Below are 25,918 nucleotides of genomic sequence, written 5' to 3'. Positions count from 1 at the left end.
CGGACAGTTTTCTTTGCTCTCCAACTCTGTTAAGAGCTGCAATTAATTTAATTTAATCAACTTAATTAGGACTCAAATTAACGTTCCTTGTAAAGAACTGTAACACCCCCTTGGGTTTCTAGCAAGGAGCCATTAAATTTTATTAACTGTTCACAGTGATGGCACAAGAATGAGCTTCACGTGCATCTTAAGAGGTGAAGTAATGTCGCCTGTGTATGAGGAATGAGCAACTGGATGATGTCATTTTTTGTCAATCTTCCCCATTGCAGGAGTACCAGGCATGTAATCTGGAGTCCTGTCCGGAGGTGCGCCGAAACACCCCATGGACCCCTTGGGTCGCAGTGAACATAACCCAGGGAGGAGCACGGCAGGAGCAAAGAGTACGCTACATCTGCCGGGCTCAACTGGCTGACCCTCATGAGCTTCAACTGGGCAAGCGTAAGGTGGAGACACGCTTCTGCCCCAATGACGGGACGGTAACCTGCGAAACAGACTGTGAGTGTATAGATCCTTTTTTGTAATGTACACCCACACCACACCGATACCGCTGGCTCGATGACAGTTCAGGGTCACAGTTCAGCTCTTGCCCACTTTGCACATGTCGAGCGCCACATTGATTAACCGTATCTTGCTGTCTGAACTCGGGGGAGGTCAACCACTTGAGGTGCACATGGAATGCATTAGAGGCAAGGGAGTGTCAGAATTCACCTTGTGCAGGTTGCTGTGACCAGAATGTTCTTTTGTCAGAGATGCTGTAAAACACAGCATGACATTGGTAGTTTTTTTAGTAACCTTTAATTAAACAGTAAAAGGCCACTCCTTAAAAAAAAAAACCACACACTCAGAGAGTGCTGCAGTGATGACATATTTATTAGGCCAACCTGGAAGTCACCCTGGTTCTCTCGACAAAAACCCAATAGGATTTTTCCATTGGATTTTTGAATTCTTGCGGAAAATAAGCTTTGTGAGCAAACAAAAGTTTATGATTCTTTAATATTTTGTTCATCATGATAATCTTCACAAATTAATACAACAATTCTGAAGCCTAAATGCAATAGCCAGAAATAAAGAGCTAAACATAAGCTATAAACAAACTATAAGCCCATTAAGCTTCCAAAAACTTGCTCTTTCAGTATTTATTTTCAAAGCATTTTCCCTAAACATTTGAGTTAGAATAGTTCATTATAAACTATGCAGTTATAAATATGAGTCTGTAAAAGCGGACTAGTAAATCAAGTACTTTCTAGTTCACCGTGAAGACATTTAATGTTCCCAACAACTTCTGTAGTCCCATTTAGCCACTTGTTAGCAAACATCTGTTTCAAGACAAGTAAAACTTTAAATATCATATTTAATAATATTAACAAGAGGTTAATACAGTATCTTGACCTACAAGATACACCATTTAGCATTTCTTGAATGCTAAAATGCTTTTCTCCTGGTTTTGACCTACAAAAATAAATCATCCCTGCAGTGCTCTTTAAGTAAAACAATTAAATGACTGTTCACACCAAGAACAATAACTGCAAAGACAACTAATAATTTACATAACTATATTAGTCAGGTGGATTCTCTATCATCATAACAGTGTCAGTAGGCTGGGAAAACATTCAACGGGATAGAAAAATACTGACAAAAACTGGCAAACTTGCTATGAATGTTTTACAGCTCTCGTTGAGGAGCTTCTCAAGACGCCTGGTGTACGACTGACAGGCTCTGGCTGGTCATCGTGGGAGATGTGGTCAGCTTGCACTCAGGAGTGTGCCAAAGGCTACCGCACTCGCAAACGCACCTGCACCAGCGCAGAGGGCAAAAGTATTCCCACTGCCTGCCGGGGATCTCCAGTAGAATTTCAGGACTGCAATCCTCAGCCCTGTCCAGGTAATACACATGCACAGAAACATGCATGTAAACACAAGCACACTCCAAATTTACATTTGCATATGTGCACACAAATGCACATATAAATAGACTCCCACATATGCTCATAATCAAGGTAGTTGCTCATTGTGCTGGAAAAGCCTCAGCTTCCATTAGAGTGTGTGAAGTGTATTACTGATTTCATTAGCTAATGGAAACCAGAAGCCCCGTAGGGACCTGCTGTGGTCAAATTAAGAGGTTTCACCATAATTCCAAATAGACATGAACTCAAGGATAATATTTAATAATATTTTCTGATTTAAAAATCAGACAAAGTTAGCACCAGTTAGCACCAGAACTTTAAAGGTGAAGTGTGCAACAAAATGTCATCAAACTGAATTGTAAAAATAAGTAAATAATAAGTAGAACAGAGGGAGTTGCTCTTTGGTTGCTAAGATGTTTTTAGCATATTGCTATAGTATGCGATTGCTAGCATGTTTGGGGATGCTAATGGACAGTTTAATTAAGAATGATAAAAAACAGTTTGGTAACATACAGTGCTAACAGTTTAGAAATGCTAATGAAATGTTAAATGGTGCTAACAGACATTTCAAGGCTGCTAACAGACAATTTGGGCATGCTGATAGACAGTTTAAAGGTGTTAAAATAAATTTTTCTCCAGGTTTAACAGTCCTCTTTGGCTCACACAAACAGAGCCATGTTTCGAAAGTGCTAATACTTCACCTGTGGTCCTTCACAGTGCAAATTATCTGACCAATCACCCTGGAAGTTCCGAACAGATGGTTTTGTGTGTTTCTTTAGACGTATTGACAGCTACTTGCCAATGCATTGTCCACTCTAAACTCTCTCTGAGTGTGACAAATGCACGGCGCCCAAAGTATTTGCTATGCTGTTTTCCACTCAGGCAGAAAGGGAAAATGGGATTGAAATAACAAAGCGGAAGGGAAGGGGGTAGGGCACATGGATTTTAACACATTACTGACATCAACCAACCATTTTAATCATTGTTTTGACCTCAGACATGCACTCCAACCCAAGCCCAGCTTCTCCCTCAGTGTGCGAGATTGCTGGACTTACTGTGATTGCAATCGGTCTGCCTTCACACTTCAGTCGTGCCCCAGTACACGCATGCTAATCCACTGAAGTTAAACAATGCTTTCTAGTGCAGAGAGAAGGAGCTACCCCTAACCTTCTCCTCCATCAGTTTGATGAGGCGTCAAGAGGATGGTGGCAGGGTCTGTTAAAGTGAGAAGAAACTGCATAACAGTAGAGCTTCTATCCTGGTCAGTGCTGGAAAATCTAGTTTATAGTGGTAGCTGTGATTTGGAACATGATAGCTGGTTTCTAGCTAGTATATAATCTACAAACAAGTTGGTTATACCAGCTTTAGGTGGTCAGTCTGGTTTATGGTGAACAGCTTGGACCAGCTAGATATCAGTCACCACCTTAATCTGGATTTTCCAACAGGATAAACAATGATATGGAGGTGAACAGCTGGTGTTCATTGTAACAAGTCTCAAGTGTTTGGTGAGGACCTTTGTGGGTCAAATAAAGTTGTTTGAACCTCCAAGAGCGACATTCTGCTCTGAACTTTGAATGTCTGGATCACCATCACATCCCATAACAGATGTCTGCTTGCCTTGTCCGCCTTGTGGGAATTTCCAACCATGTCCATTTTTTTGGATTGTTTTGTGTTTGCCTGTTTGATTGATGCTTTTTTATGTTTGTGTTCGGTACATTGTGTTTGCATCCTCTGCTCCGTCTTTCTTGTTTGCGCTGCATTTGCGTCCTTATCTGATGCTTGGATGTTTGTGTCCCCCTCCTTGCCTGATTGTTTTGTGTTTGTCTTTGTATGTTGTATTTGTTTTGTATGTGTTTGGTCTGTGCAGTTAATGGTGCCTGGTCTTGCTGGTCATCATGGTCGCAGTGTTCGGTGCCCTGTGGAGGTGGGCACTATCAACGAACGCGCACATGCACCAGCCCTGCCCCTGCCAATGGAGGGGATATCTGCATCGGTTTGCACACAGAGGAGGCTCTTTGCAACACGCACACCTGTGATGGTAAGATCAGTTCTATTCCAGAACCACAAATGAGATAAAAAAGCTTTAAGTGAAATGTGCTACAAAAAAATCAAGGCTCTCCAAATTGAGCTCTACCTCTGTCTGTAAGCACAAGATACATTTGGTTTTCAATGTGTCATCTGTCCATCAACACCCATTATTATCACCTTTTAAAAACATACAGTTTCTATGGAGGCTTATTTCCACCATGGAATAAAAATATAAAAGGTAAGTTTGTTTTGTTTTGTATTTTTTTAACTTACAATTTTTTTTCACAATTGTCTCACAATTCTGACTTGAGTTGAGAGTTTATATCTTATATCTAAAATATATCAAATTCTTTTTCATTTCGTTTTCCTGTTTAATTTTGTTAATTTCCTGTTAAGTTTTTTTTTGTTGTTGTTTAATTAAAAGGTAATTACAACTTTTTTCAGCTTCGATTAGCATGGTTGATCAACATTGGAATTGTATTCACCAGCAAATCTTAACTGATGAGGATGGTCAACTGAGGAAATTGTGCTGGTTGAGCTATTTAAATGGATAATTCACTCAACAAATGACAATTCTGGCATCATTTACTCCCTCACATCATGCTAAACCTGTATAACTGTATGGAAAAAGAAGAAAATATTTTGTCTCAGCATTTGTCTCCATACAGTGAAATATTTTATTTTGTGATCTGCAGAAAGTCAGTGATAGAGGGTTCATGAATGATGACTGAATTTCAATTTTTCAGGTGAACTATCCCTTTAAGAAAATGTGTGAGCACACCAGCATCCACAGCACAACATATGCTGGTCTTTTTAATTGTATAGTTTATGACCAACTGATTATCATTGCATTGAAGGAATGATTTCAGACCTTTCAATCACCAGTAACACTTCTGGGGTCCTCCAGGCTACAGATGGTGCCATATGTGACCTGCATGCATATAGAAGTGTGCTGTGTGCAAGCAGACTGTGGCAGTGCAAAGCTCTGTTGTCACATTCTGCTGCCATCACTTTAAAAATGCCCCCTTTTTTTCAAAATGTCCAGCTGTCCCTTTAAGACAAAACTGAAATATTTATGAAGATTGAATTATGTAAAGTCCTTTAGCTTTAAAAAAATGCTATACTATCTTTGTATTGCCTTTGACTCTCTAATTAACACCTCAAATCCATGCTTTTAATGAAAGATCATGTGTTTAATTATCAATCAGATATTGGTCACCCATGAGGTTCCATTACAGTTAGGAATCTGCTTTGAAAATTCTTCATGACGTATTGTTTGCTTAAGGAAAATAATGAAGATTGATGTAGCAGTTATCGGGGCTGCCTTTTATCATTGTTAACTGTGGATCTGCATTTTCTGAAATGCTACGATATTCACTGGGACTAGTTGCTACTGATCTTAAAGTCTTTTGGATCCTTGATTCAAACATTTGGCCCCTGTTGGCCCCCTTCATGAATGACAAATTTGTTAGGCTCTGGGAGAGTTATAAGACTGCGCATGGTCTAGACAAGCATCTGAAAAGCTAAAACATGAAAGGAATGTGTCTATTTACAGATTGGATTTTCCCAGCAAACAAATACATTTTAAATCAAAGTTTCGTCTAAGTAAAGTTCTTGGTACACTTGCTGTGAAAGTGTTGCCTCAGACTGTGATTATTTTTGCCTCCTCGTGTGACTCTGGCGGTGTTTGTTTCATGTGCGTTGGTGGGCCGCTGAGTTGGCAGCGCTTTGGTTAGATTGCCTCTGAACTGTGAGGATGGCCAAAATTGGGACGCTCCATTTAAAGGAAGAGTTCACCCAAAAAATGTTCTTCCAAACCTATGATTTTCATTCTTCTTTGCACCAACAAAAGGTGCAATTTTAAATAATTTACTGATTTATCTTTTCTTTGCAATTACTATAAATGGGGACTTAATTTAATAGATTTAAGTTAATATTTCAATAATTTAACAATAAATTTGCATATTCATGGTTCTCTGATGACGGTTAATGGTCACAAAATGTGCAAACGTAACATTTAAAATCCTTAATTTGGTGGAATACTCCTGAAATGCTGTACATTTCTCTCATAAACATTTAGTAAATTATACAAATGTACATGAAGAGAACCTAGCACACACTGCGTTCCCACATGCACATTTAACCTGGTTCACATGCAATGATTGAGTGCGTGAGAAACAGCATTTACTAATTATATTATTATATCATATAATATAATTATTTAAATTATAGCCTTTGATTTGATAATTGCTCAAAGCTATATCGTAATTGCTATTTAATTTTGATTAATTGTGCAGCCCTATTTATCTATTTTAATTTTGCATTAAATTTTATTTTTTTATCCCCGTTTGGGAAATCTTGACTTAGAATATAGTGCAAGTCATTTGGACCACTTTATTAAACATTTATGCATACTATATATATATATATATATATATATATATATACATAATATATATACATACAATTTTGGTGCTTGACAGAGGAAAGTCACACAGGTTTTGGAATTACATGAGGGTGAGTAACTGATGACAGATTGCTCATTTTTAGGTGAACTGTATCTTTAAATCCTGTGTTTATGCCTGTGTCTTTGTGCAGGTGGGTGGATGGCTTGGTCGGTGTGGTCTGAGTGCGATGACTCGGGCCTGCAGCTGCGCAGTCGAGTGTGCGGGGCTCAATCCACAACATGTGTGGGAAACAGCTCCCAGCAACGAGACTGCAATGAGATCCCAGGTGAGAGAGAGCTATATAAACACACACACACATATATATTCACACGGCGTCTGACTATCCCATTATGAAGCAAAGCTTTTCCCAATTGCAGTGTTACTCTTATTAAATAAACATACACTTTTAAACCCTGTCAAACTCGCTGTTGTTTTTAATAGATTAGATGTATTATGTTTACTTGCGCTTATTCATTACTCTGGCTGGTGGAGTGGAAGTGCTCAAAGTGAAGAACTGAACACACCCAGCCTGCGAGAACACGAGTTATCAGAGCGGAATACCAAGTGAATCAGGCACTCTAATTAATATTAATGTTATGCCACAAGGCAGCCTTACATCCAATTTCTCTCCAATTTTGGGAAACGGGTTCCAAATCCTGAGGTGTCTTAGACGGTGAGGAGATCAAGGAGAATTGTGCATCTCAATCAAAACATCCCCCCCGATACCCATCTCTGCTCTTTGTGGAGATTTCAGATACAGCTTGAAAAGCATGACTCTGGGTGGTAATAGAGAACCTCAGACTCTATCGCAGCAGTGAAAAATACTGTTTCCATCGAAGTGCACCTCATTACTTCAACCAAAATTTAATAATTACTCTAAATGAGCATTTAAAGTTTTATTCAGCAAAATAGCTTGCAACTGTTTTTTTCTGACATTGGTTATTCATTCTCAAATACATGCAATATTTGAGTAACGTAATGTGAAATGGAAGCATAATAATTTCATCACTTTTATGCGAACCGACTGACAGGCTTTGATGTGATTTCCTGTACTTCATCACTGCAGACCTGCTTATCCCTCAGGTATAAAACAGGAGACTTCCTCACCACTCAGATCTATAGCTCTTTGAATCGCCCCACTTCCAGGAAGGATGCTTTTGAAAGGAGAAAGTGAAGTGGGATAAGATGGGGAATGATTGACGTTTTGGCTGTAAATCAGCAAAGGGAGGCAAAACAAGAGAGCGTGTCCTGCTCACAGGACTTTTTCTTGCACGAGCCTGCTTCATTCTTAAATTGTTGGTTTATGGTTAGATTGTTGGTCACAGCCCAAAAGTGTTGGTCACAACCCAAAATTGAGCAACAGAACAGACCAAAAAAGTGCACAAAATGCATTAAAAAAATAAAATGTGACTAACCATGCATAGTTACAATAGGAAAATAAGCTTATTAGCTTTTAAAAGGATGTTTCATGTCTTTTGATGTTGACATCAAGGCTGCACATCCATTTTATAAAGATATGAATAATTTTGCATATTGTTGGGTCTATGCATTTCATGGAATATTGACAGTTTTAAATATTTGACCATTTTTCTTTGCTTTTATATTATATTTTTAAAAATCTGGTATTATTTTTAGTCAGCACTTCATGTCTAAAGTGAAATTTACATTTACAAGCATCTGACATTTCAACAGTTTTGACTATTTTATCCAAAGAGACTTGCATTGAATTCTGGGTATACATTCATGCGGTCCCAGGAAGGCAAACCTATGACACTGGCATTGCTGCCGATATGCTCTACTGGTTGAGCTACACGAATTTCGATTCTGAAGCAAAACTACTTGACAGCTACTGCTCAAGATGGATGTCTGGGACTGTTCCGATGCCACAATCATTGTGTTTTTAAGATGCCTTGTCAATTTGAAAGATGTTTGGCATCAGTTCAAGATGTTCAGAAAGAGCTCAAGACCCTTGCAAGAGCTCATCCTGTGTGAACAACCACTAACTATACATCTCTTTATCTACACAGCCATTCTCCCGGCATCTAGCTATGAGAAGGACCAGCAGTGTGGGGGTAAGTGCTTTGACAGATATGTTTGTATGGTGTTCACCGCATGTTAGTATGTGCTTATGCATGCACGGTCTCGTGACATGTACCAATGTGCTGCTTGTGTGTCATGTTTCATGTCAGCTCCTTTTCATCCTGAACTCAGGCAGAAATGGAATCGCTAGGCAGGTTTAAGTGAGTGAACTTCATAATTCACACTGCTGATTTTCAGTTTTCCATGTCGTGTTCCACGGCTCTTGTGGCTCTCCCATGCAGAGGTGCTGCCTTTCCAGTGCATGCACCAGATGAAAAATACATGAGGGGGCACAGCGGTGCTTTTTAGGTTGCGGATCCAGGCCACATCTGGCAATGGCTGCCCTCAGAGTTGGCACTGCAGTGCCAATTTGGTGTTTCTCCAGGTGGCAGCACATATTACCCATCATGCTCCAGCAGTGGTGCTCTCCTGAGTGATCGTTGTCCAATTAGAGCAGTTCATGGCGGGGTATGGCGTTCGCTCTCCTCATTCACATTTCGCACTCATTATGGGTCAGACCGGCAGGATGCCCGGTCCGTCACATCGACTGGCTAATCACAGCACTTGCCCTCGGTACTGCATCATTCAGCCAGACGCTTTGAAGCACCTGCCTACCGCTGGTTGATGGCTACGGACATGTAGCGTTAATGATGAGGGATGCAATGGTGCCATATCGCTCCAAATCTACTGACAAGGATGACTATATTGTCTCATTATTTGAAAAAGCATATTTAGTCAAAGGTCTGGATGAAAATGCCAACATATTACAGTTATTTGCAGACAAATGGTTACCTCAATATTGCTTTCTCTTGTTTTCCCAGGGTTCACTATACTTCACCTGATAGCTACAGGTGTGTCGTGCTTCCTGGGTGCCGGTCTGCTGTCCTTCCTGGTGTATGTGTACTGTCAGCGTTTCCACAAGCCCTCGCAGGAGTCTGCCGTCATCCATCCCACCACTCCCAACCACCTCAACTACAAGGGCAACACCACACCAAAGAATGAGAAATACACACCCATGGAGTTCAAGGTCAGTGTTGACACCATAGTCAGAAGAATATAATTCTCATAATGCTTTAAAAAGGGTTGTAAAATGGGTTTAGCATGTTGTTGTTGATCATGCTGCTGCACTTTCATGTCAGTTGTATGCATAGTTCTTGGCTCTTCTCAAGTAATGACCTCTGATTCTGTTGACTTGAAGTTATTAAAAAAAACAAAGACTCTCTTGAATGAGTCTAAATGGAAGAAGTTCAAAATTTGTATGTCTACATTGTGTGAAATGTTGTGCATGATAAGGGGGGATTTTTTGGTTTATTTAGTTGATGTTTTCATTTCAGAAATTGTGATGAGGTGCAAAGTCATATAGAAGTTCTAAGTGGCTGTTTGCTAAAATCATGCACACATTTATTTAGGGATGCACAGAAATTAAAATTCTGGGCCGAAATGGAAACCAACATTTCTGGATGCACTTTAACGAAAACTGAAACTGAAAATGCTTTTTAAGAATTATTCATTATTTTTATTAAATAATGTAAAATAATTTTTAAGACTTTTTAATTAAACTCTTAACTAATAATTTTAATGATACTGAATAAAAAAAAATACAAGCCAATAAAATAACCACACTTTTTAGTGGAGCGTTTGCATGGGCCATGAGCAACTCAATGGAACACACATTCGTAGAGCAGAATATTGAGTGGAGCGTCACACAAAACCTGCAAAACCGTTAAACACTGCTGGGCGGTGCAGCGCACCATATATTTTCAGTCGTTTTTCTCTTTCGGACAAAAACCGAAAATGTCATTTTCGGTGGATAATTTTCAGTGGCCGAAATTTTGGTGTATCCCTACTTCATAGTGTGCAAAATTCAGATATACAATGAATTATAGTAGTTTGCAATGTAGTTGCTAAAATTAAGATGGAGGGATAAAGACTACTTCTTGCACTACTTCCCAAATGCACTTTGCAGCCATTATAATGTCACAAAAGATTTATTTTTCAAATAAATGCTGTTCTCTTAAACTTTTTATTCATCAAAGAATCCTGAAAAAAACATGGTAAAATGTGCTACAATAATACTGCACTCTCATTGATACTGTAGTTGAATGTATACTCAAATTTAAAAATATATATATTTTAATGAACACTCAAAAGGCAAGGATTTTTAGAGCTCTTGGTCATTGTAATTCTGCAGAGATTCTGTGTGAGCCTGAAGATAAGTTTCTAATATATGCCAACTTGGAATCTGTGGCCTTAGAATTCCACATAAAGCTCAGCGGACTTTGGCAGATTGCAGATCCTGTTTGTATTTATGTATTTTGGCAACTTTCAGAATCTTCTCAGCTGCTTAAAAGTGTGTTTAACATTTCCTTTTTACACATTTTACCATGTTCAAATTTCTCTCGCAGATGTTAGGCTCATCAGGATGCTCCATCAAACAGATCAATGTTTCCATAGCACCACAGAGACACAGAGTTTACCGTTTTCATGGGAATGCGTCCACAAATGCCTTTTATTTACTCTATGCATATTTTACTTTTACATTTCCCCACAGATGAGCTATCAGGAAAAGTTGCGAGCAGCCAAGTAACCGAACTCTATCGTAGAACCGAAGTCCTCGTTTGTTTTGTCCGAAATGAGCATCACTAGATAACTGATAGTTTGGAGATTACCGCTGGTTTCACTCTCCCCACGGCCGCTTGTTTAGCCGCCTCTTCTGGCTGCACGCGGTTCCTGGCACACACTCCGTCTTTATTAATGGGCTCCATTAGGCTGTTTAAGCAGCAGCCGCTCAGTGGACTCCCACAGCTGGTTGTGACTGATCGTCGAGCTCATCCAATTAGTTTGGCTCGGCTTGCTCTCCCTCCACCTCGTGTCCTTGCTGTGACACCTGCTCGAGCCTTTTGCCACTTTTTCCATCGATCTTCTGCGTGACCACTACTCACTCGAAACTCATTATGAGACTTGGCCAATACGAGTGGATTGAGAAAGAAGCGGCCATTGCAAAAGGCCGTCGCTCAGGCCTCTGTCCACGCATTCCCAGGGCATGTCGGTGCGCAGATGGCTGTGTGATATTAACCGTGTGACACGGAGGATCTCTGATTGATGGGTGTTTGAATAAGCATCCGTTGAGAGCCACGACGTAAATCAGGATGAATATACAGATTTCGCACAGGGAAGGGTTTGTCGAAAGCCTGCTAAAGATACCACAGCCAGGAAGACATAATTTGGTATCATAATAGCAGCAAACATTCCCTTCGCTTGTCACTCATTGACTCTTTTCAATTTCATCTGTCTTGTTCATACTGAAAATGGAGATCTCAGCCTCTTTGTACAGCTATTGTTTGCCAGGTATTGAAAACTATAATTGTTGCACAGCAGTTCTCGGCTACGGTGAGTCACTCAAATCAATCTTGTATGTTTCATAGCTTCACTTCCCCAGTAACTGAGCTGCAGCTTTTTTAGAGCTAGACAAAAGATATTTCCTGAGAGCTCTACATTTCATACACACACATTACTTTCATCCATGACCCCCCCGTTCACCATTTTTAAATTATCCAGCTTATCGGCTGTGGACTCCATTCAAAAGTGCCTTACATATTTAAAGGTGCGGTGTGTCATTTCTGCTCCACTAGTACCACCAAACAGAATCGCAAAAAATATCCTGATTTCTCGAGCTCGTCATATTGTTGCGATAGGGTTCCTGTGCGGTTGCTAGGGTGCTCTGAAAGGTGTTTAAAATGTTGCTGTGGAGTTCTAAGTGGTTTTAACAAGTTGATATGCATTTACTAGAGTGTTCAGAGAAAATATTAGCATTTTGCTAGGGTGTTCTGCATGTTTTTAACGTGTTGCTATAAGGTCGCTAGGGTGGTCAGAATGTTTTTTTTAACGGGGATCTATTATGCCCCTTTTTACAAGATGTATAATAAGCCTCAGATGTCCCCAGAGCGTATATGTTAAGTTTTAGCTCAAAATACCCCACAGATAAATTTTTATAGCTTGTTAAAATTGCCACTTTTAGGGTATGAGTCAAAACGTGCTGTTTTTGAGTATGTTGCTTTAAATGCAAATGAGCTGTTGCTCCTAGAGAAGAGGGCGGAGCTTCAAGAGCTCAAGCTCTGGCATTAGCAGTGCTAGCCTTTGCAAATAAACATTCCACTATTAGTACAAGCCTATTATCTTTACAGAAAACATACTCTGTTTCAAAGTCAGTCATCTGATTATACTGTGCATAATAAATTTTCACATTTATGAATCACACAGACGGGGAGAACGGTGGGATAAAAATAACAACATAGCTGGTCTCATGCTATTACAAACTTTATAAGTCCCACTTCTGATTTTGAGCTCAACAACTTCAAGCGATCGACTCACATTGCTTTCATATGCAACTTTTAACTATCACATTCCTATTCACGATCATTCTGATAGCACTTGAAGGCAACATCAGTGAAAACAGACAGAGACAATGATAGCTTTAGCAATTAGCCTTAGCCTTCAGAAAGGCAATTTAGAAACAAACGCGTGATACTTACTTTGTCTGGAGCTGACATTCGCGCACGAAACGTTGGTATTGATTCCTAAACATTTAGGGGACTTTAAAGATTTTTTCCGGGATATATTCGAAAATTAAATTTAACCACCATGTCCTCGGCTCAGATAGGGGGAGTTTATGGCGACTCCTGTGTTCATTAGTGCATACCAAAACACAATGCTTGTAATGCCTCTTTGGTGTTGACATTGTATATCTCAAGTAATGGCGGACTGCAGCTTCTCACTCAGGGCTGTGTTTATGCTAATAGGGCAAAGAGCGTCACAAATGGGCGTGACTTTTTCCCCTCAATGACATGAACAGAGGGAGAATCTGAAACAGCTCGTTTGGAGAGACTGTTCATGATTTATTGGTTTTATTTATTGGTGTGGATTTTTAACATCATAGGCTGGCATCATAAGCTCAGTTAGCTTAATGCAGCTTATTATACTAAAAGTGTAGTAACCCTGTTTTTTTTTTTGGCTGATTGATTACTATCTGTAACCACAATTTTGCTATAGGTACCATAGTTAAACTATGGTTAGTGTAGCAAAACCATGGTTAATTTGTGGTTTAACCACAATAATAATAACCATGGTTTTTTATATATATATTTTAGCAATTTTGGTTTAGCAATTAGCATGTTGCTTTGTGATGGCCGGGGTGTTCTGCATTGTTTTTAGCATTGCTATGCAGCTGCTGCTATGTTCTGGGTTGTTTGTAACACACTGCCGTGAAGTTGCTAAGGTGCTCTGGGTGTTTTTTTTTAACATGTTGCCATCCAGTTGCTGGGGAGTTGTATGTTGTTTTAACATTTTGCCATACAGTTTCTGGAGTGTTCTGAGTGATAGGATGTTCTTCAGTGGTTTTAGCATGTTGCTCTGTGGTGGCTAAGGTGCGCTAAATGGTTAAAATCTTTCTGTGTGGTTGCTGTCATTGTTGTGTTCTTTAGCATGTTGCCATGCTTGGATGATTTGCATGGTTTTTACCATTTTGCAGTTGCTGGAAAGTTCTAAGTGGTTTTAACATGTCACTATTTGGCTTTTGCAGAGTTACAGTATGCGGTTAGTGTGCTTTTTAGTCACTAATTTTTGGCATCTTGCTATGTGGTTGCTAAAGTGTTCTGGGTGGGGTTTTTTTACATGTTGCTGTGTAGTTTCTACAGTAATCTGAGTGATTTTTAGCACATTATGTTATTCTTCAGTTGTTTTAAGCATGTTGTTGTGTGGTTGCTAGAGTATTCTGAGTGGTTTTGCAGTCGCTATATTGTTCAAGTCAAAAGACCTCATTCGAAGTTCTATCTTATTCTGGTCCTTAGATGTGGCTCTGGTCTCTCCTTCATTATAAGACTGCGATCTACAAACTCATGCCATTGGTCGAGAGTCGAGACAATATTTGCTCAAACATGCTAGTGGTGCAATTATTACACCCAGTATTTTCTCAAACATGCTAGTGGTGCAGAACTGCTCAAACATGCTAGTGGTGCAGATATTACATCCTGTACCTTCAAAGAACTAGCTGGATAAGAGTTTACATGTGTTAAGCTGAAGTGTTTCCTGAAGGTGTGAGATCTTGCTGTGTGCTTTTAGCATTCACATATTCTGTTCTTTTTAGTTCTCAAGGGCACAAGAGGTTTGCAGACTGTGAGATCAGTGGTGTTTCATCTCAGAGGCTGATGGAAAGTTGTTTGCCTCTCTCAGCTCATCTAACACTCCTTTATTTGTTTTTCTCCACAGACTCTGAATAAGAACAATTTGCTGCCAGATGAGAGGACCAACTACTTCCCATCACCGCTTCAGCAGACGAACGTGTACACCACCACATACTACCCCACAGCGCTGGGCAAATATGACTACCGACCAGACTCCTCGCCGTCTCCTTGCAGAACCTATAACCACAGCTGAGACACGTGTCCCATCCATCGCTTTATCGCCATCTCCTAAAAACCTCCACTTTCCCCACCCACACACTCTGCACCTGATGAGGTGCTTATTCCAACATTCCAGCCGATTTTTCCCCTAAAATCTCTTCCCTGAGGACCGCGTCACCTAAGTCATGCCTTACGGTGTCCGACGGGGGAAATGTCCAGTGATTCAAACAGCACTTTTTAAAGATTGTGTAGCTACACTGACTTTGATAAACTGATGTCTTGATTGATCGCTGCAGAACTTCCGTTACTGGAAAGAGGTTTTGCTGAAGCTCAAGTTGGGAAGACAAAATTGCGCTGGCATCCCGTACCACTCCAACAATATCCATTACGGGAAATGCAATCTGCTGCACTGTGGCAGTTCTTTTTGAAACTACAGAAGAAGAATAGACGGACACCAAACAAAAGAGAGCAATCAATGGTGACATTATTAGGTTTGGTTAGAATGGCGGAATTGTGTTACCTTTGGATGCAACTGTAAGGACGTCCCTCTGACTTCCGACCTTTGAGGGGCAAATCTCTGACAAAAGAGGATGGGTTGCAGGATCAATGCATCTCCTGGGTGAACTCTTCAGATATGAGTTAGCAGCCAAGCTGCAGAAAAAAGAACAGCTTAAAATAGGATGCTATTCAGAACGGACTCTTATCAGAACCGAAATATAGATTTTTAGCACGTTAAAAGGCCAGAAGAATGCGTCATTATTTCCCTGAAAAGTCGAAACGTCATTCTTACTTGCGAATGCATGGGAATTAAGGAATGTTGCACCAACATGGAATATGCTTAGATCTGAAGCAAACATGTTCTACTCCCTTACTGTAAGTCCCGGTGGTCATATTAAATATGACTGGGTTCAAACTGAGACGGACTATATTTTATTATGAAAAAATTTAGGAAATACTGATAGCTTGGCACTTGTTTTATATGGTTATTGTAAAGAGGGAATTATTCAGCAGTTGTAGGATAGATGGACAATAGAGTTTATTTAAGAAATGAGTTCAAACATCGATGGAGCTGTACTGAACATTTCATATATTATTTTTTATTATTGTTTCCAGATGGTATATTGCTAACCATCATCACATTCATCAGAGATACGAGTGAAGCGTACACCGTTATATGAGCATCATATATTCATGAATGTCAACTAACACAGAAATGATCAATGGATCACTGTCTTTGTCACATCGAACAATATCTAAAAAATGAATCTTTGTGCAGCACTATGTGCTCAACTCAGATTTTATTTTGCCCATGTGTTGACATGCTTCCCAGCAGCATCACGCCCACATTCCAGATGCAACTCAACAGTTATCGATAAAAGCGATTCAGGAACGGAAATTCTCATCGGGATATAGTATTTATGGTATTGCTTGGTTTCTAAAGGGCATTGAAAACTAAACTAAGCTATTTTATCATGCTCGTTTAATGAATGCTAAGCCAACCATGCTTTCAGCTAAGCATGAGTACATGGGTTGTAAATAAGTGATGCCCCACCGCGAAAAAAAAGGTAATGCCACGCAAAGGTTAGTATAATGTACATGTATATTGTAAAGCTAACACTGTTTTTAAACGCCTTATAGTTGTAAAATAATATGTGCAGCAGCTGTGTAAATATACCAACCGTAGGGATTGTGTGGGGATGGAGCCTGTCAGTGTTCAGAGATTGATTGCTAGAGAGAGACCATCTTGTGGACCGACCCTGATCAATAACTACGAAGATTATTACAAAGTCCCTACAAAATTATTAGAGAGTGTTTGTATTTTTATTCATCTGTTCATAATTCATATGAATAGATTTGCACAAAATTAACATGAATTAAGTTGCTTCAATATCATACTCAAATACAGTCTTTAATTATTTTGATGCTGTTGGATCCTGTTCAAATTGTTTAATGGGGATTATTTTTTTTTGCATCTTCAAGATGCTTGCAAAAAAATCTGCAGTCCAAAAATCTGAGAGCATTACTGAAAATGTTCCTATTTTGCATTTTTATTAATTACATTTTTATTGTAAATTATATTAAAGATATGCTCACATACAAAGCCCTTTTCACTGTAAAAAAGTCCAGAAAATTTTATTAATATTTTTTTTTAAATTGCAGATTATATTATCAACATATTTTGAGTGAAAAGTTTAATCAATTTTTTTTTCTAAAATGTTAAATTTCCAATTTTACCTGAAGTAAATACCAGATTTTAAATGTTTTTCAAAGGTTTTTAAACTCCATGGTACGGATGAAAAGAAATACAAGAATAGGCAAAAGCTCTAAGCTCATATTCAAAGTTAAAGGTCAAACTGAAATCCCCACATTTGCTCCTGTGTGCCTGCCCAGACAATATATGTTGGTCAAGTGCGGCTGCTCTTTTTTGAAAGGAGTATCTCTGCTATTGAACACGCATAAAGCCGGACGACGCAATGAGGCGCTCCATCCCTGCAAGGCTTGGTGCCCTTCTATGCAACTGACCTGGTGGTTAGATATGCGATGTAGACTGTAATCACTGCCTTTTAGACACTGTGAATTTTTGGTACTCTATATTTTTGTATATTGTACATTGTAAAAGATAATAAACCTTGATGCCAACGTGGTCTAACATGAGCTGTTTCGTCCTTTCCCAACTACTCACACTACATCAATCTAGGTCACCCCGCTGTCTCCCGCAGAGTGAAAGGTAAGCGTTTTCAAATTGTCATGTTTTTCAATCCAATGTCAGGTTGGCTATCATACACTCTCATTTCTATGTGGAGGGATTTGTTTGGCAGGCTGAGGGAAATTGGACCTAAATGCTGACAACACGCACTCACCGTTTCCCTTCACACAATCCCTCCTCAGAGAGAAAAATGGATGTTGGTCTTTGACATGATACACTGTTTGCCCTTTTCACTCAAGACCTGATGGCATAAATATTGAAGTTGGCATCGCTATACAAAATTTACCCAGTGAGCGTGGGGAGTTTATTCACTGCAAGTCTCTCTCATTTTTAAAGACAGTCTAGAGTTTTAAAGAGAGTCTATAGACCATTTCAACGGATGTTCGGCAGTATAAGGAAGTGACGTATTTGTTCCTAGGACGTTTCTGGTTAGTGTTTGAGCACAGGCACTTGATGCACAGTGCGATTGCGATTAATTTATTTAATCCTGCTGTTTAAAATGTCAAAATTAAAATGAGATCCTTGTTGCTCAGTGGTTGGGTGCTCCCTCTAGGCTGGAACTAACATTAATTTATAAATAATGGGGAATTAAAGGGTTTAGATTTCCGAGAAACGCGCCTGGATTGCAGCAGTGAAGCTAGAAGCAGAATAGCCACTAAGGTGTAGTAAGGACAAGTTTGTGGTTTTTTCCATTTGATTCTATGTATGTATGTATGGTTGTATGTATGGTTGTATGGTTGTACGTATGGTTGTATGTATGGTTGTATGGTTGTACGTATGGTTGTATGGTTGTACGTATGGTTGTATGGTTGTATGTATGGTTGTATGGTTGTATGTATGGTTGTATGGTTGTATGTATGGTTGTATGGTTGTATGTATGGTTGTATGGTTGGTTGTATGTATGTATGGTTGTATGGTTGTATGTATGGTTGTATGTATGGTTGTATGGTTGTATGTATGGTTGTATGGTTGGTTGTATGTATGGTTGTATGGTTGTACGTATGGTTGTATGGTTGTACGTATGGTTGTATGGTTGTACGTATGGTTGTATGTATGTATGGTTGTATGTATGGTTGTATGTATGGTTGTATGTATGGTTGTATGGTTGTATGTATGGTTGTATGTATGTATGGTTGTATGTATGGTTGTATGTATGGTTGTATGGTTGTATGTATGGTTGTATGGTTGGTTGTATGTATGTATGGTTGTATGGTTGTATGTATGGTTGTATGTATGGTTGTATGGTTGTATGTATGGTTGTATGGTTGGTTGTATGTATGGTTGTATGTATGGTTGTATGGTTGTACGTATGGTTGTATGGTTGTACGTATGGTTGTATGGTTGTACGTATGGTTGTATGTATGTATGGTTGTATGTATGGTTGTATGTATGGTTGTATGTATGGTTGTATGGTTGTATGTATGGTTGTATGTATGTATGGTTGTATGTATGGTTGTATGTATGGTTGTACGTATGGTTGTATGTATGGTTGTATGGTTGTATGTATGCATGGTTGTATGGTTGTATGTATGTATGGTTGTATGTATGTATGTATGTATGGTTGTATGATTGTATGGTTGTATGGTTGTATGTATGCATGGTTGTATGGTTGTATGTATGTATGGTTGTATGTATGTATGGTTGTATGATTGTATGGTTGTATGTATGTATGGTTGTGGCCTAATGGATAGAGAGTTGGACTTGTAACCCAAAAGTTGTGGGCTCGAGTCTCAGGTCTGGCAGGGATTGTAGGTGAGGGGAGTGAATAACCAACACTCTCTCCACCCTCAATACCACAACTGAGGGGAGACCATCAAACCCCCAACTGCTCCCCGGGCGCTGCCCACTGCTCCGGGTGTATGTTCACTACTGTGTGTGTACACTTGGATCGGTTAAATGCAGAGCACAAATTCCGCAAATTTCCCCATACTTGGCCACACACCACTCCCCCCCCCCCTTTAGTTACGTTAACTCTTCAAGTATGATGTAGCATTGTGTTTTCGTCATTGTTTACATATGCGCCTATCATTTTGATTTTTGTTTCGTGAAAAAGGCCAAGCTTTTATCTCCGTTTTATTGCAAGCGTTATGTGGGCTATAATTAAATGAGTTCTCATTAGTTGTCTAGCTGTCTTTTCAGCAGATAAATGCAGTGAGTAACACATTATAAAAATGTATACTGTTAACCTGAATGTTGTATAGTGTAACAGTTAACTGCATTAGTTAACAAAAGATAACGGAAAATATTTTTCATCACTTATGCTTGTCTAATGTTAATTCCAACATGTACTGATGTATTAAACAATAATAGTATTATTTTTAAATATTGTGCATTAATTTAAATAATAGTTAAATAATAGTTTTTCTACTTTTGTCTTTAGGAAAGCCATCTTTTGTAATTTAAGACAGCTAAGACAGTGAGTGCTACAGGGAGACAGGAAGGACAGCTGGTTGTCCTGCAGTGCCAAACTACATGTGACTATATGAACATTGTGTTCATTGATGAAATGCAATGTAGTACTTAAGCTGCTCATGGCCAGCCTGCTGCTTTTGATATTGATCACATGTTAATAAATTAGCTGGAAACAGTCTCTGTCTTTTGTTTATATGCAGTACTAGTCAAATGTCTGGACACATTTTTAAGGGTATTGCTGTTGCTCCATTCAGTCAAAGGAATAGTTTACTCAAAAACCAAAATTCTGTCATTATCACCCTCATGTCGTTTCAAATCTGTCTGTCTTACTTTCTTCTCTGGAACACAAAAGGAGAAAAAGTATTTTAATTACACTACAGGCCGCTCTTGCCCATGCAGTTGCAATGAATGGGAACCGAAGCTTTCAAGTTTCAAATATTGCACAAATTCATAAGAAAAGTGTCTTAAACGTAGTCCATTCAACTCATGTGCTATATTCCTAGTCTTTTTGCAAGAAAGAATAAACTTTAAACTGTAATTCAGTGAAAATATTCACCTCCAGTGTCAAAGTCCTTGAGTTGAATGCAATCAATAATTTTTAAGTTTTGAGAACTGGATCAAACTTGTCATTGAAAAGATCTGACTCAAAATACTGTTTTATTCACTAATTAAACATTGATTTTTTTTTGTTTGTGCCCAGGAATGTCAAAGATTTTCAGTTGACTTTTGGTCAATACAGAGCTATTATGCGGCTCCAGATATAGCATGAAGCATTTTCATGATGCTTTTGCATCCTTTTTGAAGTTTGAAAGCTCCATTCCCCATTTGGTCGAATGACCAATTCAAGTCCTTTTCTAAGAACTATCCATTAAAAAGTTTTGAATTTGTGTTTGGAATGACATTAGGGTGAGTAAATGATGGCTGTACATTTTTGGGTGAACTATGAGATGTTTTTCCAAGCTCAGAGTGAATGATGTCATCTTCCCGTCGTAAACAATACATAAACCTACTGTTCCTCAGCATAAAAGCCAAACTTATCTCAATCTACCCCTCTGAGTCCAACAGGGCAATGCTTAGAGACGGAGGGTGAAGGCCAGGCCCCGCTGCGCTCCAGCGGGAGGGCCTGGTATCTGCACAGCACTGCAATCATTTCAAAGTGGGTTTTATTGATGAGCACAAGGCTCCATCCATCACCCGCTATCTGCTGACAGACTGGCACTGACAGATGACCACCGCTGTCCTCCCCTGAGTGGCCAGCTGGCGTCATGCCAGGAGAGCACCGTATGCTGAAGGTAGGGGCCGAATCTGCGGCCCATCAGGGAAGAGCGGTGGCGAGGAGCAAGACAGATGCTTTTGTGGCTGGTTCTGCAAACCTTGTGGAATCAATTTGTGCTGCTGTCAGCACAGAGGTTAGGACTGCAGAGTTATGCGTCTTCACCAGGACTAGACTGCAACTTCCTTAACACACCAGGTATGAAGAGTAATCTTCTCCTAGTCTCACATGGAGTCTGAACGGTGACGAAAAAGATAATAAGCTTTGGAGTCATGCTTGCTTAATAAGTTACTTGGGAAGAAGAAAAATAGTCAAACATTTTAAAACAAGTAAATGTCAAGTAAACAGTATTGTTGTGATGGTCTACTGGGCATTCTTTTTCTGGGCATTAAAAAAACAAAAATATCCAAAAATACAAAAATATAAAATTGTATATAAATATTATATCCTAAGAGTTAATGCATTAACAATGAGCAATACATTTGTTTCAGTATTAATATCTGTCAAAGAATGTAAAAATAAGTTTTATTGTTAGTTCAATTTAATTCATATTTATTTGCTTGTTCATGTTTGTTCAGGTCAGAAATTAGATCAGAAAATTAACATTAAAAATAATAAATGCTTTAGAAGTATTTTATTGTTAGTCCACAGTGGAGTTAACTAATGTTAACAAATGTAAGCTTACTGTAAAATGTTACCAGATCTTTTTTTTTCTTTTTCTCAAGAGTTTCAGTGTTTATTGAAATACTGTGTTTCAGTTTCAGGGTGGTTATACCACCTTGACTTCGTGGCCCACAAAAATGATCGAAATTCAATTTAAAGTAGAAATTGGAAACATTCAAGAAGAAGGGTATCTAATTATTTATGCAGTTCAACAGATTCATTGGGTCTATTTCATTATGCATTTATTGGACTAGAAAAAGTCTGAGTTAATTAGTCAGGTGAAATCAGTAATCAGATTAGGCGACTTAATCCAGAAATTGGTTTGCATCTGGACTCAATGCATCTATGCCCTGCCGTTATTGTCACTATATAACCAATGATCTCTAAGAGCAACACAGTGGGGCACATCAGATAAACATCATTCTTTCATGATGTTTGTGAACAAAGCTGAAATTGTTTTGGTGTTTGGGCTCCACAGGGAGACTGAGAGAGACTGTTTGCATGCTTAACAAACCAGACAGTTTGAGAGGGTCTCAGAACCATAAACAGCTCCTTTACGCACAGAATATCGCCTTTATTCTCCGAGGAAAAGAGTCGCTCTGCGCTGTGAAATAACAGATGCTTTGAAATCATCTGCAACCAGATGTCATTGATCGGATCTCTTCCGTATACAAGGAACCTACACTAGAATGATTTCACAAAACCTGTCATATTTCACACTGACATCAATAGAATAAAAGAAAAATTATTTTGCTTAAAAAAAATGGACCTTATTTTAGTTTAGATTTTACCTTTTTGTTTTAAAAATATGATTTTTTAATTATATTTATTAAAAAAAAATTAAATGTAAATGTTGGTTTCAAGAAAATACACAATTGATTAACAACCTCGGAGCTCACAACAGATTTTAGTGTTTTTATTTCTGAAACCCCACTGTTGTGCTCTAGGAATTTGTGTGAAGCTTTCACACATCTGTAGGAGGCATTTATACGACAACATTTTCAACTAAAAACAGAAAAGCTGTTCTGGGCGTTTATTTTTTGGGGACCTGAAAATGCTCATTTTTGAAAATGTGTTACAAAGTTTTTGAGATTGTCTCTGTATACTAAAAAAAAAACGTGAATTTGTGAAAACAGTGACGTTTTGTGCAAGTGTATTACGTATTTGCATAGAATTTTCTTCATTCATTTTCTTTGTGCTTTATTACTCTGGGCACTGGAATTAACAGTAGCGAAATAGCGAACAAAGATGAGTCATGCATAATGTAGAAAATGTGCTGAACTCTCTTCCAAAGTCAAACACAAGGAACACATCCAGTGCTCACAGCTTTCTGCTCCTACTGACTTCTCTCAAAGTCATTTATGACCGAGCAGTGTTTACCATTTTTTTGGATGTGACATTAAAGAATGGGTGGGTGGACATAATTGGTCAGTGATAAAGGGTCCTTTTGCCTCCATAGTATTCACATCAATGAAAGCAGGAGCAGGCCAAATGATGTTAAATTACCTCACTAAGCCAATACGGTTTGGAGGTAAATGGAGCTTCTAATATATATTCTGCACAGAGAAAATGAATAGAACAAAAATCAGACAGAGATTTAAAAAAAAAAATTCATTTGACCGTTCCTCAGGTTATTGGGGGCATTTATTTAACAAAACTTAACTGTTTTATTCAATCTACTGCCTGATTTCATAAAAGCTAAAACATGCGCCGAACCAAACAAAGGACAACATTGTCCTTGACTGGAATATATCTCTGGCACTAATTTTGCAAGAAAAAAGTTTTCCACAGAAAGTTCTTTCATGTCTACACAGGAAAGTCTAACAATGTCATTTTAAAGCAAAACTTAATTGAGTGGTTTGTTAATAAAATTGTTTGAGAAAGTTATTTTTACACATACTAACACTGCAGTGCAAATGAGGAACAAGTGACAGAACTGAATTTTTATAGCGCTACAACTTACCATCAGAAAACATACTGCAAGCCTTTCTTTTTGCCCCGTGAAACAGAAATTGCTCAGAACCTTTTGTAAGACTCAGAAAACTAAGAACAAGCAACTCAGAAACTTTAAAACAAAGAGGAAAAGTTTTAAAGAGATAACACTGCCAGTCACTTTTTAAAGTATATTCACTAAATGAAGCAATGTCTTTGTCCAAGTACCTTCAGAAAAAGTGATCACATACAAGATGTTGTGCTATAATTTAGTCATTTCTGTAGGTGTTGCACATAAATCTCTAGCCATGTCATTTAAACAATGATTTAAAGTAACAATATAAAACATTATGTATAATAAAAAATAAACCGTTTTTAATTTCTTTATTACATCCATGAGACTAAAACCACCCATTCTTTCTCACTTTCTGTTAAAGCGGTGTGGTGATCTGGCCTGGTAACTGAAAGCTTGCAGGGTTGCGATTCATGTACAGTAAGTCATTTTGAATAATGAGCTACATGATTAACTATTAATTAGCAGCTCAGAGGTGCTTCAACCTGACAGGTGAGCACCTGCAGCAGCTGTTGTGGCAGCACCACTTATGCAATTCTGCCCCAACTTGCTGCAAGGACAGGTTAAGTGAGCTACTGACCTCTGACACTGGCCATTTCCATTCAGCACTCTTATGATCGAACAGATCAAAGTCATAACTCCTGACCTGTCTTTCTCCATCGAGCCCATGTTAACAGCACAAGTTGGCTTTCTGCTAGCTGCTCTCTCACGTTTGAGGGAACGAAAGAATAATCCAGATGTCCATTAGTCACCCTTGACATATACAGACACAGAAGATTAGTTTATATATTCCATCAGCATGTGCTTAATGGGTATTGAACCTCTTTGTGCTACCAGTTGAATTGGAACATAATATACAGGGGTTGAACAAAATAATGCGGACATGGGGCTAATATCATTTGTGTAGGCTACAGTGAAAAAACTGCTGCGATTTAACTTTTATTTATGTTTTCATTGTCTATATTTGCTGGTGTGTATATTAGTGCAGTATAAATTGTATTCAGCAGTGTTTAGTACAAGTGGTCTGTGAAATGGGTGACTTGTCAGACGTCCAAAAAAGACAAATCAGCCCATTTAGCAGAAGCGTCTGTAATCTTAACAGCCCAATTGTTTGGTGTTATAAGAACAACAGTCTTTATGATTATGACTGTGTACACAAAGCATGGCAAGACTTCATCAGAGAAGAAGAATAGTGGGAACAACCACAGGGAAGTGACAACAAACCTCAATATTCACCCTGATTCCTCAAAAACCAAACAAATGGAACTTTACAAAACCAACATCGGTAACACTTTATTTTAGGGTCTCTTAACTAGTTGCTTATTATCATGCATATTACTAGAATATTAGCCATTTATTAGTACTAATTAAGCACATTAATGCCTTTTTCTACAAGACCTTATTCTACATCCCTAATCCTAACCCAATACCTAAACTTAACAACTACTTTAGCTATTTACAGCATTATTTTAATAGGCTGTATATTAGCCTATTAACTTATTGGGAGAAAACTGGTAGTTTTATGTGAAATCAAACATTTGAGCACCCCCATTTATCCAAAAAGGCATGATCATAACACTCCGCGAATATTCGACTGTGAGACTGGGAGTCGAATCAGGCTCCTCCTATAGAAGCATTGAATCGTGGACTATTCGGGGGCACCCCTACGATGAATAAGCAGCAAATTAGGAATTTATTAAGGGAAAAGTTATAGCGAATAAGCGTTACCCCAGCATCGTATGGAAAGACCCGCCCCCTTCATTACTGTTGCTTCGTCTGACAACCCATGCCGCTCTCACACCACACATCATGTTCTCATGCAGTGAATTATACATCATGAAGCAAAGAGGAAACTGACAAGGCTCTGACAGACAAGACAGAGCAGGTTACTTCTGGTATGAAACAAAGTCTCAGCTGAATTTCGAATGAAATTCAAAAAGTAAATACCGTTTTGTGGGTCTTTAGTGTTGTGCCTCGAAATACCACAAAATAAACATGAATGA

At 38.7% G+C, this 25,918-nt stretch overlaps 1 protein-coding gene across 1 annotated transcript in view; it reads left to right on the top strand.

Moving 5' to 3' along the window:
- The window catches only part of LOC306875752 (semaphorin-5B-like), a 134,180-nt gene extending 116,674 nt beyond the window's left edge, over window positions 1-17,506 (top strand). Inside the window, exons 17-23 of the mRNA XM_079426471.1 lie at window positions 270-495; window positions 1,669-1,881; window positions 3,771-3,941; window positions 6,530-6,664; window positions 8,406-8,450; window positions 9,279-9,484; window positions 14,722-17,506. Coding sequence (XP_079282597.1) covers window positions 270-495; window positions 1,669-1,881; window positions 3,771-3,941; window positions 6,530-6,664; window positions 8,406-8,450; window positions 9,279-9,484; window positions 14,722-14,889 — 1,164 coding nt within the window. The 3' untranslated portion in view covers window positions 14,890-17,506. The remainder of the gene's footprint in view (window positions 1-269; window positions 496-1,668; window positions 1,882-3,770; window positions 3,942-6,529; window positions 6,665-8,405; window positions 8,451-9,278; window positions 9,485-14,721) is intronic.
- The last annotated feature ends 8,412 nt before the right edge of the window (window positions 17,507-25,918 follow it).

Source organism: Barbus barbus, assembly GCF_936440315.1.
Source record: "Barbus barbus genome assembly, chromosome: 10".
NCBI classification, from domain to species: Eukaryota; Metazoa; Chordata; class Actinopteri; order Cypriniformes; family Cyprinidae; genus Barbus; species Barbus barbus.
The sequence above is the reverse complement of the archived record's forward strand: the minus strand, read 5'-3'. Positions and strand labels throughout refer to the sequence as shown.